This window comes from Centropristis striata, chromosome 10 (genome assembly GCF_030273125.1).
Source record: "Centropristis striata isolate RG_2023a ecotype Rhode Island chromosome 10, C.striata_1.0, whole genome shotgun sequence".
In the NCBI taxonomy this organism is placed as follows: Eukaryota; Metazoa; Chordata; class Actinopteri; order Perciformes; family Serranidae; genus Centropristis; species Centropristis striata.
The window spans coordinates 14,740,733-14,758,238 of record NC_081526.1 but is presented as its reverse complement, the minus strand read 5'-3'; the positions used below and the strand labels follow the sequence as shown (position 1 = coordinate 14,758,238).

General features: G+C 40.6%; 1 protein-coding gene across 5 annotated transcripts in view; it reads left to right on the top strand.

Moving 5' to 3' along the window:
- il1rapl1a (interleukin 1 receptor accessory protein-like 1a) overlaps positions 1-17,506 on the top strand; it is a 332,191-nt gene that overhangs the window by 220,881 nt on the left and 93,804 nt on the right. For all 5 annotated transcript variants that reach the window (XM_059342254.1, XM_059342258.1, XM_059342255.1 and 2 more), the window contains 2 exons: positions 2,143-2,329; positions 3,686-3,839. In XM_059342254.1, the coding sequence (XP_059198237.1) occupies positions 2,143-2,329; positions 3,686-3,839 (341 nt within the window). The remainder of the gene's footprint in view (positions 1-2,142; positions 2,330-3,685; positions 3,840-17,506) is intronic.

Below are 17,506 nucleotides of genomic sequence, written 5' to 3'. Positions count from 1 at the left end.
AGATTTAAAGCCTTAATTTTTTGCATTTTGCTGTCCTCATGTTGTTTTTTTGGAGCCAGAAGACACTGTTTTTGGATGAGGGGATGGAGCTAAGTTTAGCTAGTGCTAGCTAGCAAGCTTGGTAAGCAAGATGCAATAATCAACAGCTGACTTTTAAGAGTGTCTTAGTACAACTAAATGTTAATCAAGACATTTTTAGTTGACCAAAATGATACAGTTAACTTTCATGGATTAAAAACATAAAACATAAAAGTTTGTAAAATCAAATCATGGGTGCCCAAACTTGATTACACTGTGGTGGCGACTGTCAATCACAAGGTAGTCACAATCTAAAGTTATTTAAATTACTCTAAATGGCACCATAACTAACAAAATTAACATCATGCTGCATTGAAGAAGACTTGAAACTAGCAGTTGAGACCATAAACTTATTAGAAAAATGTGAGAAGTAGGGCAATTTTCTTATAGACTTCTAAACAATCTGCCTTTTTTTTTTTTTGCAACCAGTGATATCGCCCCCTGCTGGTCATTAGAGTTAATGCAGGTTTAGGCACTTCCGGTCCGGATGTTGCGGCTTGTCCTTCATAGCTGCCTCCCCTCCCCCTGGATTTCTCTTCCCACACACATCCTTGACGACAACAATCATTATATGCTCAAGAATTTACTCAAAAGTCACCTTTTTAAAACTGCTTTTAGTGTTTGACTTCCTGTGCTACCTTGTACCGTTATTGTGTTGGTTCTTTTTTTTTTTATCAAACTTGTCATGTTAAGTGTCCTTGAGTATCAAGAGATCTCCATTAATCAAAATGTGACCAAGCTCACTAAGGCTCTTGTGGTTGAAAGTCAGAAAAATTCTGCAGTAAGCCTCCAAAATCATGTGAAAAGACATCCCAAAAGAGTGGCCATGTAGAGTAAGTTTGTGGTGAACTCCTTCTTTCTCACAGTCAATTCTGGGGAGGCGGGTTGGTGGGATGGCATCGTGTCAGTGGTGATGGGGGCTGGAAATGATGGTGTCTCTAATGATGATGATTATGATGACAATAACAACACAGTAAAAGAGAGAGAGAGGAGGGGACATCTTTCACATCTGGCAGCTCGTGTTCATCAGAGGTGATGTTGATGGTTGCTGGGAGACGGTGTGGGGGAGGGGGATGTGCGGTGGGGACCTTGTGATGACCAAGCAGCTTTCTCCTTCCCTTCATGTCGTGAGGCCTCCTCAGCGTTTGTCTCCTCTCTGATTAGCATTCCCAGGCCCCAGCTGACTCCCCCCATAAATCCAATAGTGGTCGTGAGTGTGAGTCATTGACTCAGTAAAGCTGCTGAACACGTCGTTATTGCTAACCCCACTAACAGAGGGGGGAGGGGGAGGGAACCAGAGGATAATAAAAATATCTTAGAGAGTATTAAAGGAAGTACATGTAAAATATGACTTGTTTTTGTGTGTGTAGTACTATCAATGTTCATCTTATATTGTATAATGTAATATTAGTGCTGTTTAAGGTGCTGGACTGAATCTCGGATTAAACCTCACAAGGAGGGAGTTGACTTCTTTGATGGTCAAGACTCCATTACTCCTCTATATCTTAAATAGTTGGTGATATTACTGATTTGAATGTTGTGTATAGCACTTTTAATATGACAGTCTGACATATGTCAAACCTTCTGGAGTCACCGGTCACACCGGCGTGATCAAATCACATGACTTCTTCTAAAGTACTGGCTTAAAACTCCATGCCAGTTTTTGTTTAATGATGGTAAGGACAAGTAAAACCAGAGATAAGGTCAAATATATGTAGTATTGAAATATATAACAAGATGTTTAAACCTCTTATATACATCATATTTACAACCCGTGTTCACATTTGCAACATTTCAAATTCTTCACTGAGCATTATTGTGTTTGAAAGTTAAAAAAAACATTTTCAAAATCAGACTTATTTTTAAAATGTTGATCCATTAAGTCAAAGTTAAGAAACAATTTTCAGTTCATAGGTTGTGCTTAAAAAAATTCTACTAACATGGCATAGTTAACATTTTACGTGTTATGTACAGGTAGAAGGAAAAGGATTCAGAACCGAACTGAACTCCCGCTACCCGACAACTCAAGGTGAAACTCATTGTATTGTTTTTCTCTTCCCGCAGGAACTCCACGTACTGCATGAAGGTGTCCATGTCTCTGACTGTGGCAGAGAATGACACAAACCTGTGCTACAACTCCAACATGAGACGGACTGAGAAGGCTGAGCTCAGCAAGAGTAAAGACATCCTCTGTCCTGACATAGACGACTATGTGGAACCTGGCAAAGAGCCGGACATCACCTGGTTCAAGGTTGGCTTTGTAATTCTTTGGTTTCATTGATCTCTACCGCCGTGTGATTCGTGTATCATTTATAAGTCCTCAAGGTTCATTTATGCTATTTTTTGTGCGTGTCTTGAATACTGTTATTATTTGTTATCAGCTTGGGGAAAGTAATAAGGAAGCATCTGTCTTTGTGATTATACAACCGAGAAATATTCTCGAATGGTTCATTGGTTTGTTTTCATCTAATTTCTCGGTTGTTTATGTTTAAAAGCCTTGTTGGAAACGTGGTTCCAGATCACTTAGGCAGATTATGTACGGTTGCAAATGATCACGATGAATTACACGAGAGAGACATCTAAAGAGAACGAGGACTGAGCAGAGGGCAGCCGCAGAGATGGCTTTCATAATGAACACAGAACTTGTATGAGAAGAATATTGCGCGATGTCACCCTCTGCCCTGCGGAATGAGTGGCTGCCCTCCAAATGCTCCTCATGCCGTGATCTTTATTCAGCATGCACCTTCCCGCCTCTCACCTGGGCTCTTGCCTTTTTTCAGGTCAGGCATGGCCTGCGGACAGCAAAGTGCATCCCGGTGAAGGGTTCAGGCCAGACTAATCACAGGCAGATCAGCAGTAGATTAGCTGGCCGGGCTCGACCTCTAGGTTTTTCCAGAATTCAATTACGGTCTGGGTAATGACTGGGAGTGCTGGAACCCAGAGTTATTTGGACCACTGCGGAGCCACAGTGATTGAATTCGAAGGTTGCCGGCAGCAATGGTGGAATAGAATCCGCCGAGCCATCGTTGTCCCTGCCAGAGCACCGAGGGGCTGCAGAGAGGATCGTGTCACGGAGACACTTATTGTGCCTGCGCACATATATATTCACACATGCTCACAGAAGCAGCACAAACACACTTATTTCGCCAGCAGAGACTAGTGTAAATAACATTCTCTGTCCTCTATGGCTCTGCCGAAGTATTAAATGGAGAATATTTAGTTCAGTGCAATAAATCTTGATCAGATAAGTAGGATAATGGCTTATCGTTTTACTGTATGGAGTTTTCATGTCAGAGTGCCAAGCTATGCAACCTCAACACTTCATCCACTTTCCTAACACGCAGTGACGTTCAAAAGCTTTTGTGTCCAGCTCGGCCCACTTGAAATCTTATGGATCTAATTTATTATGAAGCAAAGGGAAGGTCTTAAATTTCATAATGTCAGACTTGCCCAGAATGTTTAATTCCTGACTATGTGCAGCACACAGTACCTTCCCATCTGTCTGCTGCCAATCGTTTTTATATTCCGCTTCTCTGGTGATTTATCAATAGCAAACTTTGGGGTTGAATTTTTAAGTCTGACCTGCCTGTCCTTCTCTAATGTACAGGAGTGCCGTCCAAAGCAGTGGCGTGCCAGTATCATCCAGCAGAGAGACATTCTGTCCATCCGGGAGGTAAAGGAAGATGACATTGGGAATTACACCTGTGAAGTCCAGTTCGGCGGCTTCGTGGTCCGGAGGACGACTGAACTCACAGTCACTGGTGAGTCTTCAGGAGAAGCACAGAACATTAAGATGAAAGTGTGTTTGTTTTGTGTATGCGGAAGGGCTGCTACTGTTAAAGTTGGGAGAATCAATAGTTGCAGTTTTAACAGTCACAGGCGCTTAAAGAAAAGGAACGCATCTTAACAAACACACACACACACACACACACACACACACACACACCACTGAGCACTGCAGAGATGTCCTGCTGCTGTGTTAATTGCTGGGGGAGGTTGAATGCTGTGGCCTGGCCTCCGTAGCTTCTTCTAACTCAGCACTTTCCAGCAAACCAAGCGGTGTTGAAATATTTAAGGCTATAGGCTAAACCCCTTCACACTGAGAGCTAAAGAGCCAGGACCAAGGTCAGGAGATTTACAATACTCTGCTCTCTCTGTTTCTATCCATCGCTCTCTTTTTCTCTTTGCCTTGCACAGCTGCAAGGTGAGCACATGGCAAATAAATGCATTCATTTGTTCTCTCTCTCAGTATGAGTGTACTCCAGGGTGAGACGTGGGGATCTTGTGCTCTGAGCGCTGCCAGGTCAACAGCTCTGATTAGGTTTGATGAAAAGGTCAAATCCAGTTTTTCCCCCTCTCCTTCTCTTCATCTCCAACCAGGCTAGCTAGCCACTCCCACACACTGTATTCTAGTGTGTTCATCTGCTTGATGCTACCTATTGTTCTGTGCCCAGTAGCATCACAGAATACAAATTATAGCCTAAAATTGTAGTTGTGCTCAGTGATGCTGTAGCAACTAAAAGAGCTTTGTTTGACCTCCAATTTGTAGTAATTAAATGGCAATCAACGATATGAAAAAAAGGTTAAAAAAAAGTTGACATTTTCCAACAATCTCACTCTATTGCATCAGTTTGTTAGTGCTGAGGATGGTGTGTTTTGTGGATATATATAATTAAGATTAATGGATTAAAGGTGGCAAGCTCAACAAACCCTGCTTGCTTGTTCATTGCATCATGTTGGGTGTTTTGTTTTAAACCAAAACAATTGGAAAACACTCTTTTTCCCAAGTTGCTGTGATGTTTGTGTAGGTAATGTAGTAAAGCTCTAGTAGTGGATTCTTTAACTCACCGACAAAAAGGGTCGCACAGGTTTTGTGGCCACCAATCCTGCACAATAAGATAAAAAACTTGTAAGTCTCAAAGCACCCACAAAGGAGGAAATGCACCCTAACTGTGCTGCCAAGCAAATAGCATCTCAGATTTTTTTTCTCTGACTAATAGCAGACTCTCATTAACCGATCATTAACTTTTAGCTGTTAAGAATCAAGCAGGCAATTGAGTCCCAGTTAACCCATACAGGAGAGTTAAGGCGCTCACATACTTTTCAAGTTCCATTTCTGGATACAGCTTCAGACTTGTACCAGTAAAACACCACAATATTGCGTTCAATGTTGTGGAAGCGTGCAGCATTGCCCCAAAGCTAAAGCCACGTGTGCTTACAAACCCTAAAGGAAAACCTTGGTCATGAGAACTTTTTGCTCACTTCTTCTTTCAGAGGCTGTGCTGGGCTCAGTTTTAAAGCTACTGGTAAAATGCTGGTATCATATGGAACTAGGGAATCCACTGTTACCAGCCAGTGTTATGTTTTGATATCTTGTCAAGAAAAAAACCTCAGGATATCTGAATGAAAATGGGCTCTTTGGGTACCCACGAGTACATGCCATGTTTGGCTAATCCCATGCAGTTTGAGGCAAAAACCAACCAGTTTTTCTTATGCGGTACAAATGTGTTGTTTTCATTTCTGCATTTTGGGGTCCCTAAACAGTCATGAATAAACATAACTTGCCTGAAGTTTTGAGGAATGCCTTTGCACTTCATCGGTCACGACCTGTAGCTCTCGGTTCGAAGATTTCATTTTTCATTTTCTCTCTGACATTGTTCTTGGTGCAAAAGTAACATTTTTACTCTGCCACATGGATAAATGCAATCTTATGGAAAAAAGGGGGTAAATTGCATTAAACTGCAAAACTTTACAGGTGTTTGCACTGTAATATCAGTAGCACAATAACTTTTGTGTGAAGATAGTTTCTGCAAGTGATGCACAATTCATGGTGCCTTTCTTTGTGAACTTGACCGTTAGTGACTTAGTGTTTGTGTGTGTGTATGGTGTGAGTCCACACTGAAGTAGTGTTAGCACTTGATGAGTATCTTGTGTGGTGTTTATTTGTGTGGCTGGTCATTGCTCTTGTGTGATGAGAGCACGATAGCAGCGTGAGATAAGCAGGTGTTTTGCTATCTAGCAAACAGGAAGATACCTCAACATCAGCGTGGTGTGCAATATTGAATCAGGCTAAAATGTGATCCTGGAGGTGTGGCTTCCAGATTGGCTTTTCCCGTGATTGATGTGCCAGCATTTTATCCCCAGTGGGGCTCAATAAATATGAGCCAGATATGAGCAGGAAGATACACTAGATTTCATTTTATCACCATTACCATCACAGTAGGGTACCCCAGGCTCTCAGTGTGTCCACCATTCACAGTAAAGTACCTAAATTAGAAATTTCTGAGGACATGCATGGGCAACATGAAACCGTATTCACAGTGAGAGGCCACCAGCAGTGGGTCCATTAGGTTTTTAACTAGTTTTGGGTCCTATACTACAGTTTAAATGGTCAGTGTGCCCAATTTATATTAAAAAATATTTTTTTCTCTCTCCCCATCCATGCATATTTATTGATTTTCTGTTTGTTTTTCCCCCACATTTTAAGATATATGCTCCTGAGACGCCTGGCATATTAACAAAGTTGTCATGAAAATGTGTTTAATGTATTTAATGATGTCGATTGTACGCTGTACAGCCTGGCGAATGAATCCCATGTTGGCTATATGCTGTATGTACTTTGGCTTTATCCTTGTGTGTTTGTTGCCTGTCAGTGTGACCTCAATGTTCTATAATGACGGTAGTCATAAAAACTTTATTGCGTTATAAATATACAGAGTTCACATTAATGATACAGAGAGGAGCAAGGAGAGAGTGCAGAGGGAGCGAAAGAAACACTGGTAAAGTGAAAGACATTTTCTTTCTTTATATGAGCCACTGCATGATGTGTGGATGCAATGTGCGGTTTGAATATCCAATAAATCTCACTGAACAATAGAAGCAAGAAGAATCGAAAATATATAACGCAACAGCAAGCTTGTTTAAATCAACCCTGAACATGAGTGAGTCACAGAGAGCAAAAAAGAATTAATTTTACACTTGATTTTTTTTCTCACTCTGAATCTGTTTTCCATCGTGCTGTATTTTTATTAAACCTACCATAGTGTCTTGTATGCCTTTGTGCAATGCTTGCATGCACAAATATGCCGATGTTCTTGCACACCCACACACAGTGTGAGCTACCTTGACGCATGTTTCCTGTAATGAAACGTCAATAAGGCATCAAAAATAAAGGTAGTCATTTAATTTGACACCCAGGGTGCAATGCTCCACAGCGTCAATGCAGAAAGCTTTGACGTGGGGAAGCTGCAATTGCTTCTCTTCAAATGATTTACATGATTTCCAAAATGAAGACAATGCTCAGTGTTCCCTCATGAACTGACCCAGGATCCAATATTTATTGGAAAACATGCAACCAGAAGAAACCCCTCAGTAGCTATGAAGAGAAAGTATTTTTTCAAAATAGGTGTCATTCTCAGTCACCCATTCTGTTTCATGCTGCTTCTGCTGTAAAAATATGGTTTCCTCTACGTTATCAAAGCCTTATTAGCATAACAGTGGGGTGCCTCCACTTTAAAGCTGTAGTACCCTGGTAGAATTAGATCAACTCACTCTCACCATAGGCTCATTTCCTTTAATAAACCTACACCATCATCCCCTCGAGTGGGCGTGAGATTATCTACATTTTATCACATCCTGTTAAAACCCGACATTGCCTGGACGGCAAGCATAAAAGGCCAAACTATGCCTGCGCTCTGAGTGCTAATGTTGTAGTTTATTTGATAGGCCAAGAGGATGAGGGATGTCATTAAGTTTAACTGATCTTAAATATAACGCAATAGACACTGGCCTTTGCTTTGACCCTGCCTCTCTGCAGATGTGTGTGTGTGTACTGTACTGACCCTGCTGCGCTATATGTACCAGCAGAGAGGAAAGCAGGAGAGGAGATGTTATCTGAGCTGAGGTCAGTCCTGTAATAGAGGTTAACTATGGGTATAAACATAAGCTCACCCACATCAGGCTGGTCCAGGAGCCTCTTCATCAAGCCGCGATGCTCCTCAGGTTAATAGAAATGTAAAAGAAACAGCGACCCTTTGCCTCATTTTATGTTCCCTCCACTTTATGTCAGGGTTCATTTAAATGTTCTTATTTTATTCCGAGCGTGGCACAGGTGCCGCCGCATTTCTTGAGAATAAAAACGCCGTCATGATCACATGGAAAGATTTTGTTTTCTCTCTCCCCTCCGCAGACCTTCACCTCCACCTCCCATCTGTAAAGAGAGTGCATTTTTGTGTACTCTTATAATTGATTCATAGCTGCAGCAGGTTCCCTATTTCCTGGTTCCTCTGAGGAATACAGAGCGTGGTCAGATCAGTCTACTCTCGTGTTTACCCCTTTCTATTATCAGAGACACAAGGAGCAGCAGCGCCTTAGCTGAAACGAGCCAGCTATGATTAATTGATACATGCATGTACAGGACGGGCCGCTCCTTGTTTGTTTCTTTTCTTACGGTTATATATGCATACCCACGAGTGTCTGGTGCGATACGTCTGTTTTTTTAATAGTACATCTGAATCATTTCTATTCAATTTTTATGGTTCTCCCAGGCCTCATTCCAGCACTGTGATGGTAATGCTACAATAGTCTAACACCAGATAAAAGCCCTGTTCAGCTGATGTATGCAGCTCCCTCTGCGTTCTGTAGGAAGCAAAATATTATACAGAAAGCGCGGAAAAGGATAAAGAGAACAAGGGAGTGAAAGTGACTGATAACGGCAAAGGAGAGAGAGGAGAAGAGATAGAAAGAATGAAAAAGATAGAGAGGTTACTGCTCCTGTATCTTATCTGTATTCCTTGCTAGTGTTTCCCAGCAGAAACAGTGTGTCCAGGACTATAAACAGACTATTATCCTAGTGTTTATCACAGTGCACATTACCGTTTGCCTCTGTCGGACTTACTGTAATGGAGTCGTTTGGTTTGATGGATGCCTCGGGCGTGGGTTTCTATCTATTGCTCCCATTATACCTCTGTCTGCATCCCTTCACTGTAGAAATGTCTGTCTGCACATTCAGCATAGCCTGCAAGCATGGTGATTGAGGTTATGACCAATGTAAATGTACCATTTGGCACAGTGAATCGGGGGTGCAAGAGGGCAAGAGGAAATCGAGGGGAGGAGAGGAATCATCTGCCTTACATTGTGTCTTGCAGTTATATCCCCAGTGAGAGGGGAGATTGTTGGGAAACACACTTTATGTACACTGAATAAATATGAATGTGTGGAAATAAAATATGTGACTGTGCGGGTGTTTGTTTGTTTGTATATGGTGTCCCTGCTCACTGAGAGCACTGTGGCTGCATTTCTTATCTTCAGCAGGCGGCTTTAGATTTAAAGGGACAGTTCACCCCTAAATGAAAAATACATATTTTTCCTCTTACCTGTAGTGCTGTCAGTCTAGACTGTTTTGATGTGAGATGATGAGTCTTGGAGATATCAGTGGTAAAAATGTCTCTAATATAATGGAACTAGATGACAGTCGCCTGTGTGGTGCTCAAAGTGCCAGAACTTTAAAAAAACATATTTCTTTGAAGAAATTATGAACCAGTTGCTCCTTTTCGTGTCATGTAGGAATGATACAGACATGAGATGGTTAGGCTTAGGCAGCAGACAAAATGTTTTGGGATAGCTGCAAATTCCTGTGCATTATAACTACAAACCATTCATGAGAACAAAGCAAGGTCTGCTGATTACCTTGAACACCGGAGTCAGGATTTCTGGAAATAGACATTGCTGTTTTGTTTTTTTCTAAATGTAATCACATCTCCATGGCCAATATCTAAAACACTCTTATATCTTGTATCCACTCTTAACACTTATAATTAAATAACTTAAATGGAATAACAGAACTACAAGTAAGTCGGAATATCTTTTTTTTAATTGGGGATGAACTACCCCTTTAAAATTCCTCCATCAGCGGCTGTGACTCAGTTGGTAAAGCGGTCACCCACTGAGGTCGGTGGTTCGATTCCCTGACCATGGCAGCCTAAATGTCGAAATATCCTTGGGCAAGATACTGAACCCCAAATTGTTCCTGATGCTGCGTTCATCAGTGTATGAGTGAATTCCTGATTGTGGCAGGTGGCACCATGTAGTATGAATGTGTGTGTGAATGGGTGAATGAGGGCCGTTTGTAGTGTAAAACGCTTTGAGTGTTTGCAAAGACTAGAAAAGCAGCCCAGTCCACTAACCCTTTTACTATTTACCAGTGTTCACAGTAACCTAAATGCCCTTGGCTCTCTGGGCTAGATCTCACATTTGAGGGAGGACAACATGTATGTGGTGTGTGTGTGTGTGTGTGTGTGTGTGTGTGTGTGTGTGTGCGTGTGTGTGGAGTGAGGAGCTGAGGTGTGGGGAGGTGATCCAGGACACCGTCTCATCGCAGTAAAAGGTTCCTTACAGTTGTGCTGCTGCAGGGTCACCTTCACAAGCATGAACACTTCACAACCTTATAAAATGTTACTGCCTGTGTGCACACGTGTGAGCAGGACTTTGTCTCTTTGTGATTTATTTATTTATTTATTTATGGAGATAGGTTGACTTTTCCCCGGCCAGCTGGGCCTAATCTCACCACCGTGGATGTTGGAAAAAACGGAGGCAGAAGCAGTCAGCGGAGACACAAGTAAAGAGCGATGTGGCAGCGCCACCTCCTCCGTTTGTTCCTCTCCACCCATCTATCAGGCTGAAGGGGGGATAGATGGATGGAGAGGCAGCGATTAGTGCTGATATTATCCCAGAGCGCGGAAGGAAGAGGAACGAGTGGGGTGAGATAAGAGGTGTGGGGTGACAAAATGAGATAGGTTTGCTCTCGACTGAAACCTTCTCCATCTCTCGAGCCTATATGCTCGAGTTTTGCGTGAATACATTGCGGCCTGTTGTGGTCACGCTGAACACTCAGCTGCAGCTACATGTCCTTGGGGAGAAGATGATAAAATCACACCTGAGATAAGTGTTACTGTGTGCAGTTGACTTTTCCAGACTCTACCTACACAAATGCATGCACCTGTGTACACACACATGTACATCAATCACACCCAGGAGAGGCTAGTCTACACATTGTAAAAGCACTTTCTTCCTTTTTTTTCTTTTCTTTTTTTTTTAACTTTTTATTGTTTTAACACAAAATACAAGGACAGAATATAAGACATTACACTGTGGAGATGCTTATAATGATAATAAGAACAACAAATTATAATAATTAATTTGTTTGTACTGAAGTTCCTATTTAACATTGGATGAAAAAAAATGGAGTATATGTAAATAAATATATACACATATGAATAATAAAATAATAAATAAAAAAATATATGTAAAAAAATAAAAAAAGACATTAAAAGAGAATAATAATAATAATAATAATAATAATGACGGGGGGAAATTACATTTAAAAAATCAAGAATAAATTAAAAAAGGGAACCCATTGTTACAACAGTAATCTTGCTGTAGTTTTTTTTCCATGTTAAAGACATTTTTTAATCTGTCCCTCCACTGGTTTATGCTGTTTTAACCAGGAGACTGTTATAATTGTTTTGCTGTCAAAAGCACTTTCTATGTGTGAGATGTGCAGTATAACATACTGTCTCTCCTGCTGCACAGTCACACATAAAATTGGAATAATTTTGTTTTCAAACACAATCTCCTTTTAATTATGGGATTCATTTTCATTGTGACATGTTTGGAAGAGATTGAGATGAATTCAGTTTTGAGAAGACATACACTTTCATTGTGACAATCATTTCATGGAAAGAGGTAAAAAATATTTTATTCCAACTTTATGAACGCCTGTGTATTAGAACAGAAGGTCTGGTATGAAGTCTGTGCAGACTGAGCAGTGAAGTTACTCAGAGTATTACCAGTGTAGGGTGGAGCAGAATGGCTCATTAGTTTAAGGTCAACCATCACTCTCATCATTTACTAATCTCTCTCTTCCTCTCGTCCGCCTTCCTAACCCATAGCCTCCCCCCTCCCTTCCCCCTTCTCTCAAGTGTCCTCCAACTCACTTCATCACTATTCACCAGCTGTCCTAGATTCTAAGCAGGCCAGGGTTCACATTGTTTTAATTCAATTAAAATTGACATCAATCTGCATGTGACGAATGAAATTTACACCCCCCACAATTAATCTTGCCTGACCTACCCCCACTCCACCAACGCACACACCCCCTCGGTCTCTGGTTATTATCATTATCTGAGTGTATAGGGCTGGTACCAGAGCAGGAGTGGTGAAATTAAAATTATAATTCTGTCTTTTGAAGCCCTTTGAAGTGTAGGTCAATAATTAAACAGTGTTTTTCAGTAACTGGCAACGCACATCTGGAAAAAAAACATACTTTTATGCGTTAATTTTAGAAGTCAGTGGATTTTAGTCTCTGTTCAATAAAAATAAATCTGCTGCTATATACAGTTAGATTGAGATATTTAGCAGCGTAAGTACTTGACATGACTTATCAGAGCTTTGAGGATGACACAACATTTCATTTTCTCCTCATAACAGGCTGCTTCGAGGACATAAAACATCCTGCAAAGTCTGAGAGGCAGCAGATGTGTCGCATGCTTGAAATCAAAATCCTAAAAGTTATTGCTGATGCTGAATTGAATTTCTATCCACACATCTGTACATCCCTAAAGAAGCCCTCAATCATCCATATAGTATTAAGAAACTATGATGTTTTCTCTCCCTGTCAGAACTGCTATGTGTCTATTTTTTTATCAAATTTTATCATAAATACAACGAAAAGATAAAAAAAACAACAACAATAAATCATGTCACTCCAATTCTCACGCATCTCCAATGGCTACTTTTTCTCAACAGAGCTGACTTTTGGAAAATACACTTATTTGCTTGCTTGTCAAGCTATGAAGTCAAAGATCGCCCTGTTATATGGCTACTTATAAAAATGCAAATAGTTGTTTTCACTTTTGTACAGACTTATCAAAAGAGATATACAGTAACATGTTCATTAGTGAGATGTAGACGTGCTGATAGGAAGCTTTTGTAACTTAACAGAGTCAGGCTTTCTGCTAATTAGGGCTGCAAAATTAATTTGAATATTATTGAAATTGCAATATGCACTAGTACGATATTCAAATTGTGGGAGTCGCAATATCATTATCATTTTACTATTATTTTTTTTATAAAATGAAAATAATCATACTTTCCAATATGGTGAATCATGTCACTATTGCAATAATAATAATAAAAACAATAACATATGAGATATGTGTTGATAACAACCTCTTCGACAAGAAAGTGAATATGCTAATTTTCTAAAATGTTGAACTATTGCTTTAATGGTGTTGCCGATGTTTCCCTGATTATACAGTAAATCGTTTTCTTCTTTTTTACCAACACAACAGATTTCACAGGTCACAGGAAGGCTATCTCCTTAAAATTCTATAAGAAGTCGTTCAAAGCATATAGTGCTTTTAATTTTGTTTGCATGACACTGTGCTTGAATCTGAAATGAAACTGAAATGAATTATTTCGCTTTTCAGCATAATGGATCCGAAATGTTTATTTTATATACCATTAATAATATTAATATGGCGCATACATTCTGTATCATACTATAGATCATAAAAAAATAAAGGTTTTGCAGTTTTTATTCTCTGCATAAAAAAAGCGACCTGTACCCATGCTCTCTGCAAAAATATTTTGTTTTCCGGTTGAGATCGTTTTTATATGTGGAAAACAGGAATCTCAGCCGCTCTGCATCTTCCACCAGCATCAAAGCCTTCTGCTGCTTAAAATGTATGGAACTCTCCGGGAATCTACAGTATCAAATGTTACTGGGCCCTTTTTTTTAAGTTGCCTTGACAAACATTTTCCTGAGTGCTGCCCTCATAAGCCTCCTGAAACACTGCAGGTGTAAGCCCAGTGCTCACTGCTGCAGCAGTACATCCACAGCGGTGAATAGAAAAACAAAGCTTTGTTGTCATGTATTCTCCTCCTGGTGTAAATCACCCATGTTAGTGCAGCATTTTGCTTTCAATACCCTGTCTCTTGAGAGGACAAATCCAGGCTTTCTCTCTATCTGTCTCTCTCTGTGTCTACCTCCACATGCATGTTCCAGCAGCTACTTTATAACTGTAATTTGCTTCTGTTCTGAGTCCATTTTCTGCTCTGAAAATAAGGTATTTTTGAACTCCATGCTGGGATAATGGCACACATGACACGTGAAGCCTACATTTGAGTTACCATATGTAACCTTAAAGCAAGCTTAGAGCTGCTCCTACAGACTCATTTGCTGTTAACAGAGCAGAAATACGCTAATTGCCTTAGAATCAGCTATTCCACTTTGGCACAATTTCAACTTAGGGCTATCTTCAAACGATAGACTGTATAAATAATGGACGTAGTCACTGTGACCTCACCCACTGGTTTGTGGACTGCCCATGGGAAGCATTGAGTTCAGCGTTACACACGTCGCCATCTTGCGTCGCCATCTTGCGTCGCAATCTTGTTTCCAATACGGGAAGCAGACCATAGACTGTGGAGAAGCGAGAGGGATCTGACGGCACTCATTACACACTTCTCTACACCGGCAATCTGACTGAGCAAAGTCGCTCCTAATTCATGTTAGCATTAACTGGAGCATGACCTGGGATGTTCATTTTGGCTAGCAAAAAACAAAAACAAAATGTATGTTACTTACCTCAGAAAAACGAACAGCGACTCCTTGGAGTGTCTGTTGGTCCAGCCAAATGGTGAACAACACATTTTTAAATGAATAAAACGTTCAAACTGTCATTAAGAAATGAAAATACAGTGGGAAAGAGGCAAAGTTTTGAGACCAAACCAGTAAACGTCCTTTTTTAATTACATTACATCACATACAACGTTAACTTTATTGATGGTGGCTCGCCTTGTTAGTGACCTGTCATTACAAAATGTCCACGCCCCAAATCATACGATTCTTTATCTTCTATTTTCTTCTAAATGGGGCCAATATTAGAACTATTAACATCAAATTGTCTTGAAGAAGATTGTTGACTAGTGATTGAGACCATAGTGTTGTCCTTAAAAATGTATAAATCAATAAAATAAATCACATGAGAAGTTTTCTCATTTTGTATTGAAATGAATGGGCCGAAATGCTTTTGCAACCTTCGTCAGCACCCTCTGCTGGAATTTTCGGTAGAATGCAGCTTAAGGCACTTCATGGTTTTCCTCCCTGCTCAGATCCGGAGGTTGCCGCCTGCTTCAAACCAGCTGGTGTGACTGGCATCTAGCCTCATGTTAGGGTAACAAAAAACAATAGCTTTTAACAGAACATAACCATACTAGTGCCATTGAGCAGTATATAACACAAGTAGGCTAAGATGTGTTCAGCTGAATCAATTTTGTCTAAAAAATATCTATCTAAATATCTAATTAACCAAAAGCCTGTCATCCCAAAAACACACTACTCCAAGAGAACTGGAGTTGTTTGCGTTCTGTGACTGCCGGCCTTACAATGTCCCAGACCCCATTTATATATATTGCTTAATTTAACAGATCTGAGTTCCGTGTAACTCCGATCATACTCCTAAATCATTATGTATGACTGACTCCCAAAGAAAGCACTTTAATTTTGGCTCATATTTAACTTTGGCAGCTCTTGTGTAAACTAGTTAAATAAACTTAACTTTACTGTTTGAAATCTCGAAACACCACCAGTCAGCACATCCACACAATTTTTTAATAACATGTCATTTTTGTTAATTCAGCTTTGTGAAACACAACAAATTTATCAGAAGCACTGAGTGAGTTGTGAAAGGTCTGTTTGATGAGTTAATTTACATTTTAAATGACTGACAATGAGGCAAATAAAGACTTCAACTGCTGTACTGCACTGTCAGAGAAAAACTCTGCTTCTAAAAGATCATTTATGATTTCTCATGACTCATAAACAGACACTTACTCATTCAGGGAACTTTTATTTGGGTCCCACGTGAAGTTAATAAACATATTTCCCAGGTTCTTGTCTGCCATTGCCACATTTTTATAACTGCTGGTATATTTATCCTCTGCCCAGATAGTGAGCAATGCACTCATTTGACCAATACTGTCAGTTGTATTTTTTATTTCTCCATTATTCTTTATTCTTGGCTGTTGGGCCCTGGGGCTTAATCTAAGACCGGAAGTGACAGTGGAAACAAGCCTGGCCTTGGCACGAACAAGATTCACATTTGGCATGATTGTGGAAGAGCGGCTTGTGTTGTTTAATTTAAACCACTAGCACAGACGTATGTGGGTGAGCTTGTTCCTTACAGTATAACACCTTGTGTTCGTGCTTTCCACCTCATTATCTTCCTGTCTTCCTCCCTTTCATGTGATTATCTATTAAATTTATATTACTGTGTTAGCCATATTGGCACTGATCATGTTATGTCCTTTGATTCTCTGATCAATCCCTGTGTTCCTTCCCAGCAGTACAGCTGTAATTGGCCCTTTACATCCTGACCCTGTTGTCCCTGCAGACATTCACCTCTTCCCTCTGCCCCTCTTAGACCACCTAACTTTGGCTCTGCAGTAGCTGCTGAAAGTTTGTGCAGTGCCATTTACAGTGCCCATCTCATGACAGGATACAAAAAAAGGCTGAAGGTCAATTAGGGGTCCCTAAATAACCCTCTCATTATACAGTGTCCTTAAGAAAAGAGCACTCTGGAAAACCCTCAGTCCAATTAAAAGATAAGAAGGTGACCATTTACAACCACAGGGGAGGGCGACAGAAAATAGAGCGATTGTCACACATTTGATCTCAGCCACAGAGCAACAATGGGAACAGTTGCACGAAATTGATGTCGGGGTTATTATAGCATATGTGTGCTATTTTGTCCAGATATAAAATAGATTATGTTTTCAAAGAGAAGGTGGAGATGGTTTTTCACGTAACTACATGAAGTTCAATGTGTGACATCATCTGTCTCCGACTCTCGCTCTCAATGTGTGTCTCTGTTTCCCTTTATGCCCTCACCTCTCGCTCTTTTCCTCCCCGGAGCTATGGAGCTTCATAAGGTTGATGCAACCCCCGCCCTTTCCTTGTCAGTCAGTACTCTAAATCATACATATAGTGTGCAGTCAAAGCCTCTCTGCCTCGGGGTGGAGAATCAAAGAGATCTCAGTGACACTGTCTGATGCAGAAAAGCCCTCTCCCTAACATTACCTCCTCCCTATGTGTGCGTATAAGCACTGCTGTCCTCTGAATGCACACATATGCGTACTCTGTGTCACCCTGCCCACTCACTGGAGGTATATCTATGTCCCTCTACGTCAGAGTTATTTTAGCCCCGGCAGCAGTGCCTTAGAGAATGTCGGTTATGTCAAAATGAGGGCTTTTTTTTCAGTTCCTTCCAGTGAGTCCGTGACTAAACGCCTTAACTGTCATTACCATTTTGTGTTGCCACCACTTTCCCTGGTACACAATGGAAATGATGTCTTTACAGCAGCATTG